Source organism: Hydra vulgaris, chromosome 15 (assembly GCF_038396675.1).
Source record: "Hydra vulgaris chromosome 15, alternate assembly HydraT2T_AEP".
NCBI lineage: Eukaryota > Metazoa > Cnidaria > Hydrozoa > Anthoathecata > Hydridae > Hydra > Hydra vulgaris.
Genome location: NC_088934.1, coordinates 46,322,468 through 46,341,145, shown reverse-complemented (window position 1 = coordinate 46,341,145; position 18,678 = coordinate 46,322,468). Strand labels below are relative to the sequence as shown.

General features: G+C 29.6%; 1 protein-coding gene across 1 annotated transcript in view; it reads left to right on the top strand.

The window, feature by feature from the left end:
• The first annotated feature begins 3,953 nt into the window (after positions 1-3,953).
• The window catches only part of LOC100201584 (uncharacterized), a 49,273-nt gene continuing 34,548 nt past the window's right edge, over positions 3,954-18,678 (top strand). The window contains exons 1-3 of the mRNA XM_065818789.1: positions 3,954-4,116; positions 15,633-15,727; positions 15,887-15,920. Coding sequence (XP_065674861.1) covers positions 3,993-4,116; positions 15,633-15,727; positions 15,887-15,920 — 253 coding nt within the window. The 5' untranslated portion in view covers positions 3,954-3,992. The remainder of the gene's footprint in view (positions 4,117-15,632; positions 15,728-15,886; positions 15,921-18,678) is intronic.

The window sequence follows — 18,678 nt, the reverse complement described above, 5'->3', positions numbered from 1 at the left end:
ATCAGTACAAGGGCAATTCAGTACACGGGCAATTCAGTACATGGGCAGTCCAGTACACGGGCATTTTAGTACACGGGCAATTCAGTACAGAGCAATTCAGTACAGGGCAATTTAGTACAGGGCACTTCAGTTCATGGATAATAAGTACTGTAATTTATATATAGGTACAAAAAATTTTCCTCTTTACCTCTTACAGTCCTATAACCCTTTTCTACTTTGTTATGGTTTTTCAAAATATATTTGCACAAAGGATAGCAAATTAGCAATATTCTCAGTATTAAAACTTTTCACTAATACTACTACTTTTTGAAGACTACTTTTTGAAGACTCTTTTACAATATTATCCTAAAGATATATAAAGCTAACTTCAAGAACAGTTGGTGCAAAAAAGAACCAAACCTATATGACCTACTGTAGAGATACCATTTAAATTTATCCCCTTCATTAATGTCTAATTTTGTTTGTCTTAAATGAAATATATAATTTAATATAAACCTTCTGAAGCTTCAACTTAATATATCTTCTCTTTAAACATAACTGTTTTACATACTTATACATAAACTAGTTAATTTTCTGAAACGTTTTCCAATGAAATTCATGATTAGCTGTTTTTTCCGGTTGCTTTCATATCTATCTGACTTGTATATTTCTGATTGCTCTCAGGTAGCAAAACTTGTCATTTTGATAGTCATCAACTATGGCTGCCAGTCTCTCTGCCAGCTGCATATAACTGTTTCTTTGGTTCTCCAGATTTAGGACTTCTGCATTCTTAGCAGTTAAGCAATGATTTGCCATGTCCTTGATGAGTCCATTGAAAGTGTCCAGATGGTTGGGTGTGAACACATAAATAGTGCCTGCAGTGCATTATGAAATCCTTCGCAGCAGTTAGTCATTTTTGGTGCATAGGCTAATGCATCAGCATAATAATTCCAAATTGCAGGTGGGAATCTGAAACTCCGGAACACCCTACCTATCCTTGGACCTCTGACATAAGTAGTCTCAAAATAAGAAAGTAAGTCATTTGTTGAGTGATTGTCTGGAAACATTGGAGCCAATTCTTCAAATTTTTCATTAAGCTCAACAAATGGCACAAATGACAGGGAAGCTAGTGATTTCACTAAAATGTTGAAATCCTCATTTGTCTCAAATTCCGTTATTAAACCAAGTTCTCCAACTTTTTGTATAATTGATTGAGTAAAGTAGGAAAAACAACCAGAAATATTTGCTGCTGCAAACTCATGTCAAAAGCTGGAGATAGCAATTCTGGAGTTAGCGATTGAAAAGCTGGAGATTTTTTGAATTTTGCGTGGATTCAGATTTGGCACAAGCCCTTTGAGAGCTACGATCATTCTGTGATAGGTTCGTCCAGTTTTATTTGGCAGCAAGAAGTTGATGCAGGGGGGGATGTGAGTTTCCAACTTTGGCATAAAGACAATAGAGTTGAAAAAACGTTTCTGGAACCACTTTAAAAGTGCCATCCCCAAACCAAGTGTCACCTTCAAGAAAGTGAAGCAAGTCATTGCTACCAATAGCAAGAAATCGCTGTGGATCTGCTCTTCCATAATCATATAAAACAATGTCATTAAATTCTGGGAGAATATCAAAGTTCATTGATTTTGGAGAAGGCAAAATGTTTTTTGCATATTGTCTGATCCGCCTAACATTTCTCTCAACATCAGTTCGTTTCGGTAGTCTGGCAAGAACATCGTTAGACTGACCCTGAAGATGTTGCCCCTCAATATTCCTTGTAGATGCCTGGGATGTTGAAGCTTCCTGTCCCAAGTTTGCTATAACAGCTCTAGCCTTTGACTGTATTGGGTCACCAGGATGTGTGCTCAGTTGGAGGCTTTACAATCTGATTTCCAGATGTGGACATTCTTGAAGGACAAGTTTCGTACTTTTGACAGCGTCATACCTTAATGCCACCAGGGGTATGTGGCCTGTGGAATAGGTAGTCATGACCATCAAGCTGTAAAACATCCTTGTTCTTCTCTGACTTTGTAAATGAAATTGTCATTTTTATTTAAATTCTAAACTTTGGACCTTAATTAGATAGACTTGGCAGGTCAAAATATTTAAGAAGAATGAGACTAAAGGACTAAAAAATTTTAGTCCTCCTTTTATAGCAGAAAGTGGGCTGTTTCACCAAGGTCATCTCCTCACTGCACTTACAAGAATAGTATAGAAGAAATCTATGTGAGAAAAAAATCACTTGCCTGTAAAACTAGGAGGGGTGTAGTGTGGGAGAAAAAAAGTTTACCCTCTTCCCTTACTGCTGCTTAAGCAGAAAAGAGTGTGGGAGAGGAAATGCTTTCTATTCCCATGCTTAATTTTCCTGAGCAGGAGTAAAGGAAGACATCCTTTTATTCAGGCAGAAAATAGTGTGACAGAGGAACTGCTTTTCTTTCCCGCGCTTAATACTGCCTGAGCAGCATTAAAGGAACGCAACCTTTTCTTCAGGAAGAAAAGAGTGTGGGAGAGGAATTGCTTTTATTTTCCACACTGATTTCTCCCTGGAAAAAAATGTGGGAGTGTCTGTGTTACAGAATGTATGGGTGGGACATTAAGGTTATATCTGGAGACTAAGAATGTCACCAAATAAAAAATTTATGGAAACTTGGTAACATCTAATAACTGTAAACATTTTATTCTTGCTAGATGTGTCTTAGATAATAATGATGGTGGTTGCACATTTTCAGGCCAGCTACTTTTAAGGGTTTTAACAATTATCCCAATATGAAAATGATTAGTTTCCCTTAAATTTTTTGTCAATTGAAAAAATTGTTACAAAAAAACATGTACTGAAAATTGCCCGCGTACTGAATTGACATGGAACCGTTTTGAAATTATATTAAATTTTGAAAAAAAGTAAAATCAGGAAATAAAGTAAAATCACAAAACAAAAATAATTTTGAATTGCGAAAGTCAATGGTTTTGATATTTTGCTGCCGTCTGACAGCATGGGCAGACCGCAACGAAATATAATAGTATTTTATCAATTTGCCCTATTACTACCACCTGTAGAAATAGGGCAAAAAAGTCTAATTGCGATCTCTACTGTCCAACTTGATCAAGTTGGACAGTAGAGATTGGAATTAGACTTTTTTGCCCTATTTCTACAGGAGGTAGTAATAGGGCAAATTGATAAAATACTATTAAAGTGATTAATTATTAAAATTAATGCCAACTTTGAGCTCGAGTTAAAAGTTTCTATTCAAACGAGCACGTTTTAAAAAACGGAATCGTTGTAGTTGAGTTTTTAAACTTAACTATAACGATTCCTTTTTTTAATTTAAAAATTCTAAGAAACCGCGCTAAAAACAAATCGCTACAACATTTTAATTCAGTATTAAAAATAACGAAAACAATAAACATCAACATAAACAATGTAAACAGTCCAAATCACGTAAATTATTAACCTTATTAATATATATTATTAACCATATGCCTATTGATATAGTTTGGTGTATAATTGTTACATAAAGTCAGCATTTTCTGATTTTAAGCTTTATATCTGAAGATAGTCACCATGAGAAAAAAGGTTTTTTGTTTCTAGTTTATATTCCATATTCCAACAAAAAAAAAGTTAGGAAATTAAACCAGACAATTAGCATTAAAGCTTTAACTTAAAGGTTTTTAAATCTTTTCAAACTTTAGGTTGATAATATTCACAATATCGTGAATTTTTAGAGTAATAATATTTTTAAAACCTTGACAGACAAATCACACTCATTAGGTAAAGTATTTTTATAATGATGATTTTGTTTGTTTTCTTATATTTTATATACTTGTATAATTGGCAATGAAAAATTAATATTTATGGACCATTTGAGACATTTAAGAAATATAAATTATGCTAAGAGAATTTTTTATTTAGTATATTTTTAAGCAAAACTTTTTATGTTTATATTGTTGTTAATAAAACTAATTTTATATTTTATTTATAATTTTTTTTGTACTTTTATTAAGTAAATTTTAGAGTAATATGCAAGATGCCTAAAAAAATTACCAGGAAAACACAGAAAAATGAAGTTGCAACATTACCAATTGTTAATGATGAAAACTACAGTGATGCAATGAAAAAAGCATCGTTTTTATTAGACTTTGATGTTCGAGGTTTGTTATTTATATAAATTGTATCTATATTTGGTTTATTATTTTTTCTAATAAAATTTTTGATAATAAATACAATAATGTATTGGTTAATAATAAAAAAAAGTTAAAACAATAATAGTAAGTGTAGCTTTTTATCAGATGAGTCTTAGGAGATGTAAGTTGTTTATCAGATCAGTCTTAGGAGATATAAGCTTTTGTCAGATTGACTTGAATTGTTACAGGAAGTTGTAAGAGACTAGGCAATAAATGTGGGATTTATATAGGTTTATATTATTATTAATATTGTATTGTTTATTTATTCCTATTTTTATTTTGTTATTTAATTTTTTTCATTAAGAATCATAAAGCATAGGTCTCAAAATAAAAAAAAAGATGCTTTACTGAAAAACTTAAGAAAAAAATTGCTAAAATATAAGTATTTTTCATTTTGTTTATCTAAAGAAAAGTTATCTTTTTAAATTTTGGTTTTCACTATATTCACAGACAAGCATAAAACATTTTGCAAACATCAATCAAAACATAAGGTTTGACATAAATAATTGCTCATACATCTAATAACACAGAGGGGGTGGTAAAAAACTAAGCAAATATGTTAGAGGTCTAATTGTTCTATTTTTGTATTTCTTAGCTTCTATTGGTATTCTTTTTGCAGAAACGAAGTCTGGATGGGGGTTGGGGCTCTGGCCCAGGCTGCATTAATATAGATATACCTAGGGTTGCCAGATGTCTGGCTTTTATGGAGGAAAATACAGTGCCAAACCTGTAAAATTTGTTTATGGTGTTTTCCTTCGTAAAAGCTGGACATTTGGCTACCCTAGATATCCTATATACAAAATATATATATATATTTTGTCTTTAATCAAAGTTCACAATATTTTTTATGTCTTTGCAGCATGTGTAGTAATTAAAAAATCAAAAAAATTAATTATTTTAATTTAAATCTGATTTTTTTGGTTTGTGAATTTAAAAAAAACTGATTAAGTTGAATATATTATAAAATCATAAATTCAAATTGAAACATTTTAAAATAATTTAAATGCTGATTATTTACAAATTGTTAAAGAATCAATCAAGTTCATTTGTTTGTTTACAAAAATAGTTTGAATAGAAAAACTAATTTGTCCGCTTTCTCAATTTCAAATCAATTTTTAAAACTAAACAAAAGTGTAAGAAAATTTGAATTCTTTGAAGCTGCAAAAAATTAAGGACAAAACTTTTAAAACAGTAAAGTTCGTCTATTTCACTGTACATTTTACATTGAGTTTTTCTTGAAAACATTAATGTCTTATTTGATTAATAAGCTTGTTTATTAAATAATAACACACATCATTCTGTTTCAATTAGAATGCAAGTTTTTTTTTTGTACAAACAATGAATGGAAAGTTTTAACCTAGTAAAGGAAAATTAACGTAATAATAACAACAGCAAAATTAAATCAAGAAAACTAAAACTTTAATTGATCTTTAATTAGCTTACCAGTTAATTAGCTTACTAGTTAATTAGCTTACCAGTTAATTCACTTACCCGTTAATTAGCTTACCAGTTAATTAGCTTACCAGTTAATTAGCTTACCAGTTAATTAGCTTACCAGTTAATTAGCTTACCAGTTAATTAGCTTACCAGTTAATTAGCTTACCAGTTAATTAGCTTACCAGTTAATTAGTTTACCAGTTATTTAGCTTACCAGTTAATTAGCTTACCAGTTATTTAGCTTACCAGTTAATTAGCTTACCAGTTAATTAGCTTACCAGTTAATTAGCTTACCAGTTAATTAGCTTACCAATTAAATACCAGTGTAATGTTTTTTTGTAGTTAAATCAAAATAATTACAAAACTTTATAGTATTTTAAAAGTTATATTAGTTCAAAAAAGAACTTTTTCGCAACTGTTTCAAGGAAGTTAAATAAAAAAACCATTTATTACTAAATTCAAAATATTTAATAAGTAAACATTTACTATATGAAATGTTTTTTAATTTAATTTCATAAAAATCAGTTATTACACTGCAAACTTTACAACCAAATTCTGAAAGATGAGTTTGTAGCAAAATCATTCTTGCTACCTGCTCATCGATTGCTTATTTTTTAGAATTGGAAGTTTTAATAAGGTATGAATCCAATTTAGTTGACACCATCTAGAACTGCTTGCTCTTGTCACTGCCTTATATGAATACAAATAGTTTGCTTCCTTACAGTAGATAGATTGAAAGTTAGATTTTTTTTTTTCTTTTTTTTTTTTCTACTTACTACTACTATTACAGTACATGTTTTAAGTTCTGCATTAAAAAAGCATTTTAAATAGTAAAGTGTTTTTTGTTTTTTTTAAAATATTTTTGCCATTGTTATTTCTAATTTTATTAAAAAAATGTTTTGTTTAAACATCATAACAACTGAGTCATTTTCGAAAACAAGGTCAGTAATAAAAATTTTTTTTCTAAAATAGTAGTCTAATCAAATATTTTAGGTTCTAATGAGAAAATCAATAAACTTTTTAGGGTGCCAGGGCAAATTTTGCCTGCTCAAGTTTCATAATACCATTTTAAACAAGATCAAAATTCATTGATAGATTTCAAACTTTATTTAAAATATTTGGCATTCAAGAGGTATGACCATTTATCATTACAACATTTATAAAATGAAGAATATAACAAATTACATAAAATAATACAACAATGATAAAAATAAAGTTTACTTTACATTAAAATAGAGATTTAAAACTCAATATATAGTATAATCTGTAATGTTTTATGATACAATCCGCAATATATGCTTAATAGCGTATCTGCAATATGAAAAAACAAATGTTCAAAAATAAACAAAGTTTTTGATTTACGTGATATTAAATAAAACATTTGTTTTGATGCTTTAGTGAAACAATTTGTATCTGTGGTCATTGGTCGATTTATTATAATTGCAAAAAGAGGTCATTTTGAGATAAGTATGCAGTATATATTTTGTTACATTTTGTTACATCTTTCATTTGGTCAAACTATGATTGCTGTATTTTATACAGAAATATCTATAGCTGATTGGTCCATAATATATTTTTCATTATTACCCGATATATGGCAACAAATTAAACTTTCAAACTCTTCTCCTGCAAAATGTCATATTTACACTTATCATAAATTGACAATTGGCCACAGATATGCAAAAGATTAATGTGTTTAAGAAACATTAATAGAAGTTTTCAGCATACTTCATACAGATGCTGACAATCTTATTAAAATCCTTGTATTTTCCATACTTCACCACTGCTTCCTTATATTTCAAGTCTTCTAAAAGAAGATATTCATAAATTACTTTTGGATCATAAACATATATTCATTGGTTGGATTTAAGAGTGATTAAAATCTAAGTTCCATGACTTGAGTATTCCACTATGGCTTTTCTTTGGGGTTCTCCATGGTTTAATCTGAATTCTAAAATTGAGAATCTGCTCACAATTTTTTCATTCAAAAGCAGTGAGGTTTACCAATCTTTTTTGAATGAAAAGGTTTACCCATTGGGAAACTTTGTTTGACACTACTCTATGCATTATTATTAAAAGGTACCAAAATTCCTAGGGACTAATGTAACAATGACTGTAATTCATGTTTGAAATTGATGTTAAACTTGTAGAGTTGATACACTATAAGGAATTATTCGAGAGAATAAACCAAACCTTTCTAAATTATATATCTTTGCAGTAATATACTATCTTTATGAAAGTTAAAGAAGTTGGAACCACTAAAAAAAAAATCTTTAAATGAAAATCTTACGTCTCACTAAAGTGGTAAAAGTCTAATTGGAAGCAGATGAATTTCCTCAGTAAATAAAATTGATTATCCAATATATAAAGATTATCCAATATATAAAGCTTGATATGCAACATAAGGTAGGTGTTAATACGACAACTTTGTTTTACTTTTATTTTTGACTCTTTTTATTAAGTTCTATTTACAACTTTCATACAGAAACAAAAATTCTGGAGGGCGTAATTATATACAAAAATAGGTTATGACTTGACTAATAAATTACATCAATTAACTTTAATAATATTATGACAAGAATTTTATAAACGTAACAATAAAGTTTCATAACGATCAGCTATTTTCACCCCAAGAACTGAAGTTCTTAAGTAACATATACATTTAAATATGTCAGCTTTCTCCTTTTTTCTGGTTGATTGTCTGATCGCTGGTAATAAATTATCGACGATTTCTCTGCTGTCAGCTTCCTCCTCAGCGTCAACAACTGTTTCTTCTGTTCCTTCCTCTTGTGCAGCAAAAATGTCTAAATCTTTTAAATCACTGTCAACCTCTTCACTGATAACAATTTTACTTGAAGTGTTTGAAGAATTTGAGGTAGGAGCTATTCTCATGTCTCGCACATGTCTTGGTACACCATCAATTTCAATATTTGTGTTTGTGAGTATGTCAGTTACAGTACCAATTTCCAAACTGAAGTGCACTTTGCTTCAGCGGGGCGAACATAAACTTTTTCTCCAATTCTATAAGCTTTCATAACTTGTCGTGATCTTTCCTGAGTTTCAATGTTTTTCTCCTCTTGAATTGGTAGACGCCAAACGTACTTATTTTTTTGAGAAGCAGGTACAGATTCCTCGTTTGTTCCCACCGTTGGTGTTGAATTGTACCAAAATACTGCTACTAACAGACATATTTGTGTCCTTGCAGCTGTTCGTTTTACTGTGCGGTAGTTACGCTCCACAATCCCATTTCCTGATGGTCTATATGCACATCTATATTTCTTTTTTACACACCATTTTTCACATATGTTTGAAAATTCTTGCGGTGGGCCATGCTCCCTAAATACGGATTCCAATTGACTTACTACATTTTTGGTATCTTCGCGAGGCAACTTTCTCCAAATTGCAAACCAACTTGGTCCACAGTCAATCATTGTTAAATAAGGCGACCCTTTACAGTGAGTCACATCACAAGCAATTCGATACCATGTGTCTGGTACATCTAGCACTCCATTTTCCCATTTTATTGGCGGTGGATCAATTGAATTACATTGACAACATTTGCGAACACATTCTTCAACATCTTTTCTTAATACGTGCGGAAGTCTTCGTTGCACTGTAAACATTGTCCGATTAACGCCAAAATGATACTTTGAGTGACAATTACGAATTTCTTCAGCAATACTTACTCCACATAGTTCTTTAGTATTTCTTCGTGAAAGCTCATTTAACCAAGTCTTTGGAACTCTTGTCAACATGTCAACTTTGTTTTTGGAGGACAGAACCCATTTTAACGTGATATTTATATTATATTCTTTTATTAAGTCTTGCAATAGAGAAAGTCTTCTTTTAATAAGCGTTTCTGATAATGCATTTGATCGAATCCTATGACTTTCAGTCAGCATACTTTTTAGCCATCCATGAACTGTTACTGAATCAGTGAATACTGACAAATTCTTTATATCCCACTTAGCAGCTAGTATATATCCACTAGCTTTATATCCCATGCACCACAGCATCTAATTCAGCAATATTAATATGCATAACATCATTTATACTTTAAAGCCAGGCTGCATTCTCAATTATTACGCCATTGTATTCTATAGCAACCCCTATTGCCATGCTGCTAGCATCACACCACAATGTTGCTCCATTTTGAATCCCTTTAGCATTCCATTTCCCTTTCACAGAATCACAAAATTCTAATCGGCGCAATATTTGGATCAACCCTGACTGAGCTTGATCTCTTATTAGATCATCCAAACATTTCCTTGACTATGATGTTTTATAAAAATGCAGACAATTCTGAGCCACCTTCCAACAGGATAGTGATCTAATAAGTGTCCACATATTGAAAAAAGTTTCCGTCGTGTTACTTTTTCAGTTTTGATATCTTGTGACTTTAGAATGATGTTTCCATGTTTCCAACAAAGCTCCTTTTTTTCATTTCTAAACATTTGTAAACCCAACACGTGCAGTATCACATTGCACCGGCTCTTTTGTTACCAATCCATAACACGCTAAATGATTTACAACCTTTTCATCTGATGTCTTTTCCAAATTAACAATTATGTCATCAATGTAGTGGTCAGTTGCTTCACTAATACCTGCATTGAGATTCAATACACTGCCTAAGAGTGAAGACATTATTTTTGGGGCAGAATTTAACCCAAAACCAAGACGTATAAGATAGTATTTTTCTTCTTTGTAGACTACCTTCTGATGTTCCCATGCGCCTATATTTGCATATATGCGCATCTAAGATCAAGCGTTGCAAATTTGTCGCCAACAGTTCTCCATTTTCTAACTTTTTCATCACATGCGTCACTTGAGGCATTATTTGAATTATCATACTGATTCAATTCGCGAAAGTTCAGAACAGATCGTATCTTTCCTTTATTTTCCTGCTCAACAGCCATTAACGGGGCAATCCCTTTTGTACTTTTTTCTTCTTTGTTGCATGGTTTCAACCAGCCATTTTTTACCCATAAGTCCATCTTGTCATTAAATTGATGTAACAACTGGGGTTTTACCTTGTACTGCGCGACAGAATTTCTCAGTTGTGGTTGACCTTGTTTCCATTTATATTTAGCAGTTCACTTTGTACCATCAAAATAAGCATCAAAATCCTTGTCCTTTATACCAACGCTTGTTTCTCTGCATGAATTGAAACAAAACCAAATTCAATTTTTCCATTGTACAAATGCATTCGTCCATAGCAATTAATGACATCCATACCAATAATAGCATCAATACCGTTGACAACACTTTTCAGAATCATTACTGATGTTTTGAGTTTTTTTCCTTCAATTTTCAATGTTACTGTAGCTTCTCCCTCCGTTTTCACAAATTCTCCATTAACAGCCAACACCTTAGTTCATTTCTTCTGATACGAACACCGGCTTTCTGAGCCATGTTGTTTGAAATAATAGTTCAAGTACATCCGCTGTCAACCAGTGCTTTTCCTGCAAAGGTGTTCACCTGCACAGTGCATATTGGAAGCGCCGTTAGTTTTTTAGGGAAACAGCTGGCGCTGGCGATTCCCCATTTGAGTTTCCCTGATGCAACGAACAAAATCTTGCAATGTGTCCAGATTCTCCACATCTAAAGCATTTTATTCCATCGCTAACAATTTGTTCCTTCGAAAAACAGATTCAAGCAACATGTCCAGGCTTGTCACACGTGTAGCAGTTAAAATCAGTAGCAGATGGTTTTTTAACATGTTTATAGGAACCAGAGATTGTTGTTGAAACATAGTCTTCTTTTGTTTTTTCCGCCATGAGTACTCGTGCATGGTTTAATGCATCCTGTAACCTGATCCCAAATATTTTCACTTGTGCTCATAGCTGCTTTGAAATTTCACCCGGCAATCCAGTTATGAACGCTCTTAGCAATATTTCTTTGCTTTCAATGTTGGCCAAACCTATAAGTTGACGTAAACTGGCCAAATAAACATCAACAGATTCACCGTCATTCCATCTCTGATCTCTGAACTGCTCGTAAGCTTGAAAACCATCAACTGCAAATGCATCTAGTAGAGCTTTTTCAATGTCCGCAGCGGCGGTTTTTTGGCTCTCCCCAAGTTGCTCATATAATGCGAACGCACTGCCTTCAAGAAACAACGGAATGATCAATGAAAGATCACCCATATTTTGCAACTCTCCCATTAGTTTGATCTTTTTCAGCCACACTACAACATCTCCAGATCCATCAAATTTTCCAATCACTTTCACCATAGCTGCCATACTGCCGAAATAGCTTGTTAATACAACAACTTTGTTTTACTTTTATTTTTGACTCTTTTTACTAAATTCTATTTACAACTTTTATACAGAAACGAAAATTCTGGAGGGCGTAATTATATACAAAAATAGCTTATGACTTGACTAATAAATTACATCAATTAACTTTAATAATATTATGACAAGAATTTTATAAATGTAACAATAAAGTTTCATAAGGATCAGCTATTATCACAGTAGGTTATTCTAAAATATTTTCACTCAATTCTAGATTTGAATCTGTAATAGAATTTGAAGTTTATATATTCACAGCCACCTGACTATGAACAATCAAACAGTTAATTTTTTTAAATTAATTTGAAATTTGAGTTAATTTGAAAGTTGAAGTCATTCTATGGTCACACTATAGTCTTAAACAAAGAAACTTCTTGAGATAAGAATCTGGTTCATTTGTTGCTATGACAATGATTCAAAAGTTTTTACCTTTTTTTTTGGGTTGATTACATTATTATAACCACAAGTTCCATGAAAGCCATAAAAATGTTATAATATTTATGCAGGTAATGTCAAAAGTTAATTTGAAGTTTTTGTAAAGTCTGTTTCGAAAACTGAAATTTTTTTTTGAAAAGAAGTTTAATCTGAATTGGAAAAAGTATATAATGTAAATATTACAAAGCAACTTTAAAAAATGTTAAAGTTTTCAAAGTTATTTGTTTATTTATTAGACTTATTCCTTAACTGCTTTAAAAACATTAAATGGCATCATAATCTCTGAAATGTTTGATACAACGATACATTTTTTAATACATTATAAATTTTTATTTAAACAAATATATTAAAGGGTTCAACAAAGCACCAAAAGTTAGTTATGTTATATATTCTGTGTAACAGTATTAAAAAGTTGTACTTGCTTGTAAAGCAAAAACAATTTTTTAATCTGTAAATTTAAAATAAGTGAAAGAGTGGTGGAAATGCCTAAATTTTGTAAAAAAACTATTAAAAGTACATAAGGGTCAGTTTTTCACTTTTCACATCTAATAATATGGGTCTTTTAACTCTTAAATTTAGTAAAGTTGCTTCTTTTTGTACATATAACCTGAATATACGGATATACACTTTTGTCCATAATTATTCGAATGGTTGTACTTTTTGATATAAGCTATCAAAGTTTTACTTACTATTGGGAGATAAACGGAAAACAAAATCTACCTGAATTATGTTATCTTCCTATTTATTAAGTTTACATAAAAATTAATATAAAGTCTTATTAGATTAGTTTATAATTTGCTATAAGTCACTCTTAGCGACAATAACCACCATACATGTTCTTGGCATTCTACTTAACATTTTTTTCAATTTGTATAACTCAATTTTATGCCACTCACTAATAATTTTTTTCCACATTTTCACTTTTACATTATTAGGTATTAATTTTTTTAAATTTTAATTCATTACATTAAAATCCGATAAGAGATCTGGTGATTAGGAGGCTAAATCATTCTATTCAATATTTGATCAACTCAGTTAAACAACTTGTACATTGTTTTGAAGGATATGGTTTGGATTTAAGCTTTAAGTCATTTTCTTTTAAAAAAATTAATGGTTTCTTATTAACCCAACTTTCCAAAGGTATAGCATGACTTTTTTAAAGTGTCCAAGTAAACTACTTTTGTCTTTATTCCCTCTATTTTTACAATGTCACCTGTGGCATTCCAACCAAAACAGCTTCACACCTTGACACTACATCCATCATGTTTCACAGTCAATGAAACACACTGTTTTCTCATACATTCAACGATTTTCTTTTCAGACAAACAATCTTCTCTTGAAACCAAAGATTAAAAATTTTGACACGTTGGTCCAATGTTTGCAGTAATTGATGGTCCATCTTTTGTGTAGTTTTGCCCACTTTAGCATTTTTATTATTTAATGATTTTTATTTAAAGCATTTTAATCAAGAAAATTTTATGTTTTTTTAAATTATCTAATAATGAAAAAAAAAAAATACATAAAAAATAGTTAAATTAAATCATTTAAAAAAAAAGTTAATGTCATTCAAATAGTTATGAACTATAATTATGTGTATTCAAATAATTATGTACTATAATTATGTGTATTCAAATAATTATGAACTATAATTTTGTGTATTCAAATAATTATGTACTATAATTATGTGTATATAATCTAGATATATTTTAAACTCTAACACTGACTCTATCCCTAACCCTTAACCCTGACCAAACCCTGGTTAGATGCACAATGATATGTGACTTAATAATTTTTGAGCACAATGTATATATAAATATATATATATATATATATATATATATATATATATATATATATATATATATATATATATATATATATATATATATATATATAAATATATATATATATATATATATATATATATATATATATATATATATATATATATATATATATATATACACACATGTGGTAGTGGTGTAGTAGTAGAGAGCTTACTTCTTTAAGTGAGAAGTTCTGAGTTCGACCCCCACCACATCTCTGGTAGTACTGTGCTCAACTTGTTTCTCTGTGCAGCAATCTAGTTAGTCAAGGTTTGTGTTTCAGAGTTGAATAGTGGAGAGAGGGCTGTAACCACAATAAAATAAGTATTTCCTAATTAACGATCTCCTACACCACTCAGTGTTGCTAAGAAAGTTGATGTAACAGTTATGTAACAGTTATGTAACAGTTAATGTTTTATGTAACAGTTAATGTTTTATGTAACAGTTAATGTTTTCATTTTTAAGAAAATCAGCATTTACAAGAGACAGTTTCATGTGGGATAATTGGAACTCCTTAAAACCTTCTGACCAATACCCTGCCAACTTATACCAATCTTATGAAGGAGTATATTTAACTTTGTCATGACCTGGAAACAGAACCAAAAGCACCTGTCATTTCTAGACATATCTCACATCCTTTGTTATAAGGTTGAGAGTTACTTTTATAAACATTTACAAGCAGTTGAAAAACTGAGATTGTTTCACAAAAAGTACAACACAATTCTTAAGGTGTACAAAAAGAGGAGTAATCAACTACAAAAGCAGACTATCGGACTTTTGAGACAAGCTGAAATTTTGCCCAATCTCAGGAAATATAAGTGCTTTGACATATTGTTAAACAGCTAATGCACAAAAGAACACAAATTTCTGGAATGAACTTTTACTTTTACGCAATAGAATACTTTGACATGATTAACCCAACTTTGGAGTTAAAGTTGAAACACGGCTTCTCCTAATTTACCTTGTAACTCAATTTACCTTTCAAATGGAGAAATACAATTAAAGTATTTGGTTGCATAAAATGAGTTTTAAGATGATGATTGAATATCCTATTAGTATTTTAAGTTTTAGTATTTTTAAATAAAATGAAAGATGATCTAATCATTTTTAACTATTCTCTAATGTTTACATATTATTTTGTTAATATATACCTTTGGTCCTATCTAGCTATTTGAAACTATAATTTAAATAGTTTTTTTTAATTTTATATATTTTTATAATTAATAATTTTTTTTTAACTTTTTTTCAACCCACCAGGGTTGCAATCACAGCAATCAACTTTGGAAAAATTAAAAATAAAATATGAAAATGAAAGTAAAAATAAACATTCTTTTGTTATGATTTTAACCATTTTTTTATCTGTCAAGTTTTTATTAAAGTCTGTCAAATTTAGTACATCAATTTTATCCTTGCTGTAAAAAAGTATTTTATTAAGAAACTTATTTATAAAGTGATTAGTTTTGTTTTTGTTTATGAAAAATTTTTTATCTAGTGGAAAACGATATTGAAGAGATGAAAAAGTATATGGAAGATGTAGTTTCCAGTCTGAATCGAACATTTCTACGACAGAAAAATTTACTGAAAAAGGTAGTTATTAAAATTAATTTAACTTATTTATTAAAATTAATTTAATAAACATTGTGCTATTAACAATGTTAATAAATTTAGTAAAATATTGTGGATTGAACTGTTTTTTAAGTTATTATATTTACCAAATTAATATAATAGAAGTTTCATGTGTTTTAGGAAATTCGAACTATGAAAGTTGTTGATTTCTTAAGTAAGAAATTTTGTATTATTTATTAATATTGTTTTTTACATTTCTTTTTTTACCTTTGTAAGAAAATTAAAATCTTGGAGTCATTAGAAATCATTAGTTTTATTAGTTAAATTTCAGCATTTCATATTTAACAACAATAGTTGAGTGTATAAATATAAGTTTATATATACTAACAAATCATATATAAAAATATAATATAACATATATAAATAACAAATCATTACATCTGCTATGGTGGCAATAGTTTAATTTAATGTTTTATTATTTCTATAAATGTTTTTTTTTTTTTTTTTTCACAGAACTATGATTGTCTTTTCTTATTTTTTTACAGAACTCCTGTTTTCTGTTCAGAAATATTTTTGTCTTCTCTTATTTTTTCAAAGAAAAAATTATTGCTTATGAATTAATTCTAAGCACAGTAATCTGGTAAACTAATGTACTTTAATGCCAATTCAAACTTATAGTAATGTAATCAATGTCTGATGCAATAGTTGATTTAATTTTTATAGTATTTTATAAATTTAACATACTAATTAAAAGCAGACATAAGAACTCTTTTTTATAATAAGTAATTTTATTTTTTTTGAGTTTTCTTTTAGTCTTCTCAAAAAATGCCCGCAGGATAGATATATGTAAGGGTTATGATATTTTTTGTATTCTCAGTTTCCTGTATAAAAAATAGGTGAACCTAGATAAAACCAATCGCTTTTTAGTTACGTTCACTTATTTTTTATACAGGAAACTGAGGATAATAAAATACCATAACTCTATTATACAAATTTGTTTCCAAAAAAGTGCAAACAACTACTTTTTAGGTTAGGGGGAGGGAGGGGCTACTAGAAACTAAAGACAATTAAAAAGCAAGAAAACACAAAAGACTTATATATGTAGACAAAATAGTTTATATATATATAGCTTTACTACAGTTTTATATAGTGCCTTTACTTTACTATAGTGTCTTTGCTTCGTTCTGAACATCTGTTTAATATACCTTTTTAATTTTTTTATCCATTATCTTTTCCTTATTTTTTTCTTATTTCACTTAGGCTTGACAATTGGGGCTAGTTCTTTGAAGCATATTTTTGCATCTTTTTAAATGTATGAATTAGTAAAACATGAAGATGAGGTAGAATTCCAAAACGTTGATGTTCTAGGAAAAAAAACTATATTAATCAAATTAACAACAACATTATAATCATGCTGCATATAATGACTAGCAAGTCAGGTGGGATAGTGTTTTGATCGAACAAACAGTAATAGCTTGCTTGAGCAGTGACCATGGTAATATTTGCAGAAAAGAGAAAGAGATGCAACATAACAATAATTGGACAAAGGCTAAAGCATGGTAGCTAGAGCAGGTCTAACTAATTTAAAAATACAAAAAAACACAACAGTAAAATAAAATGAGATAGTACTGTAAAGGATTTTCAGTTCAAGTATGACAACAATATTCTATACAAGGATGATTAAGAGGTTAGTAAAGAATAGGATCTAAGGGTACGAAAATGGTTAACACAATCAAGAAGCATCATTTGCAATGGATTATATATATATATACTTTTATGAGTGATCAATAGTGAAGGATAATAAATATAGTATTAAATTAATAAAGCAGTGGACTAAGTAAGAGTGTTCAAAGTAAAGTGTAAAAATAAAAAGTGTAAGAGTGTTTCATTCATCAAAGTAGGGATTTTAACAAAATTAGTTGCAGTAAAGTAGTCTTGTTTGAGTTAAAGTTTATCAGTCACTGTTACTAAATAAAATGTTTTGCACTGGTACTGCCCCAAAGCTGTTACAAAAGAAAATTTTATTCAAGATTGGCAACCTTATCAAATTCTCTTTTTGCAATGAATTGTTTATATAGTTTCCCTAAGAAATCAGTAGTGAATGATATTCCAAAAAGATGTAAAGTAGATGACTTAGTAGAGTTTTTGCAATTTATCAATGAAGTATCAACAATACTGCGATTATTACCTATAAACAATTGGGCTTTATCGGTTAAAATTCACTAGCTACTGCATACCCCAAGTAGTCACTGAAGAGAGATTAAGATTAATTGTTTAGATAAGATTCAAGAATAATTGTTTAAAAAATATTAAACACTTATTGACAGTGTTTAATATTTTTTTCAGCGCAATAGTAGTGTATTGGTAGAGTGCTTGCCTCATAAGTAGTTGGTAAGAGAGTTATTGAGTAAGTTGTCAGACTTACTAAGAATAAAAGCTTCTATGCTTGTCTAAATCTAGAAGATTTTGTAGGAAGTGCAATTTTCAGAGTGAGACAACAAATATCAGCCAGGAACCATAACAAAGAATTCATAAATGGAATTACAATCAGCCTTTATTAGTAAGAAGTGAGATGATAAGCTTAATCTGGTGTAAAAAAAGTACAATATTCTTCAAATTTATTGGAAGAAAAAACAGAAAAATGACATTTACAGATACTGGCTTTTAATTTTTTTTTTTCTGATATTATTTGCAATAGCATCTTTTTCTTTTACATATTATTTAGATAATTATATTAATATTTAAAATGAATTACTACGCTTAAAATGTTGATAAATTTTTGAATAACTTTATTGCTATAAATTTTATTTCTTAAAAAAAAAACGTATATATATATATATTTTTAATATTTGATGCAGGTAATCTGCGGTGTTTGAACTAAACTGAGCAATGAAAGCCCACAAAGAAATATGAAACATTTCTATTTAAGAAACTTCTTATATAAACGAGGATAAATAATAAAAACAAAGAAA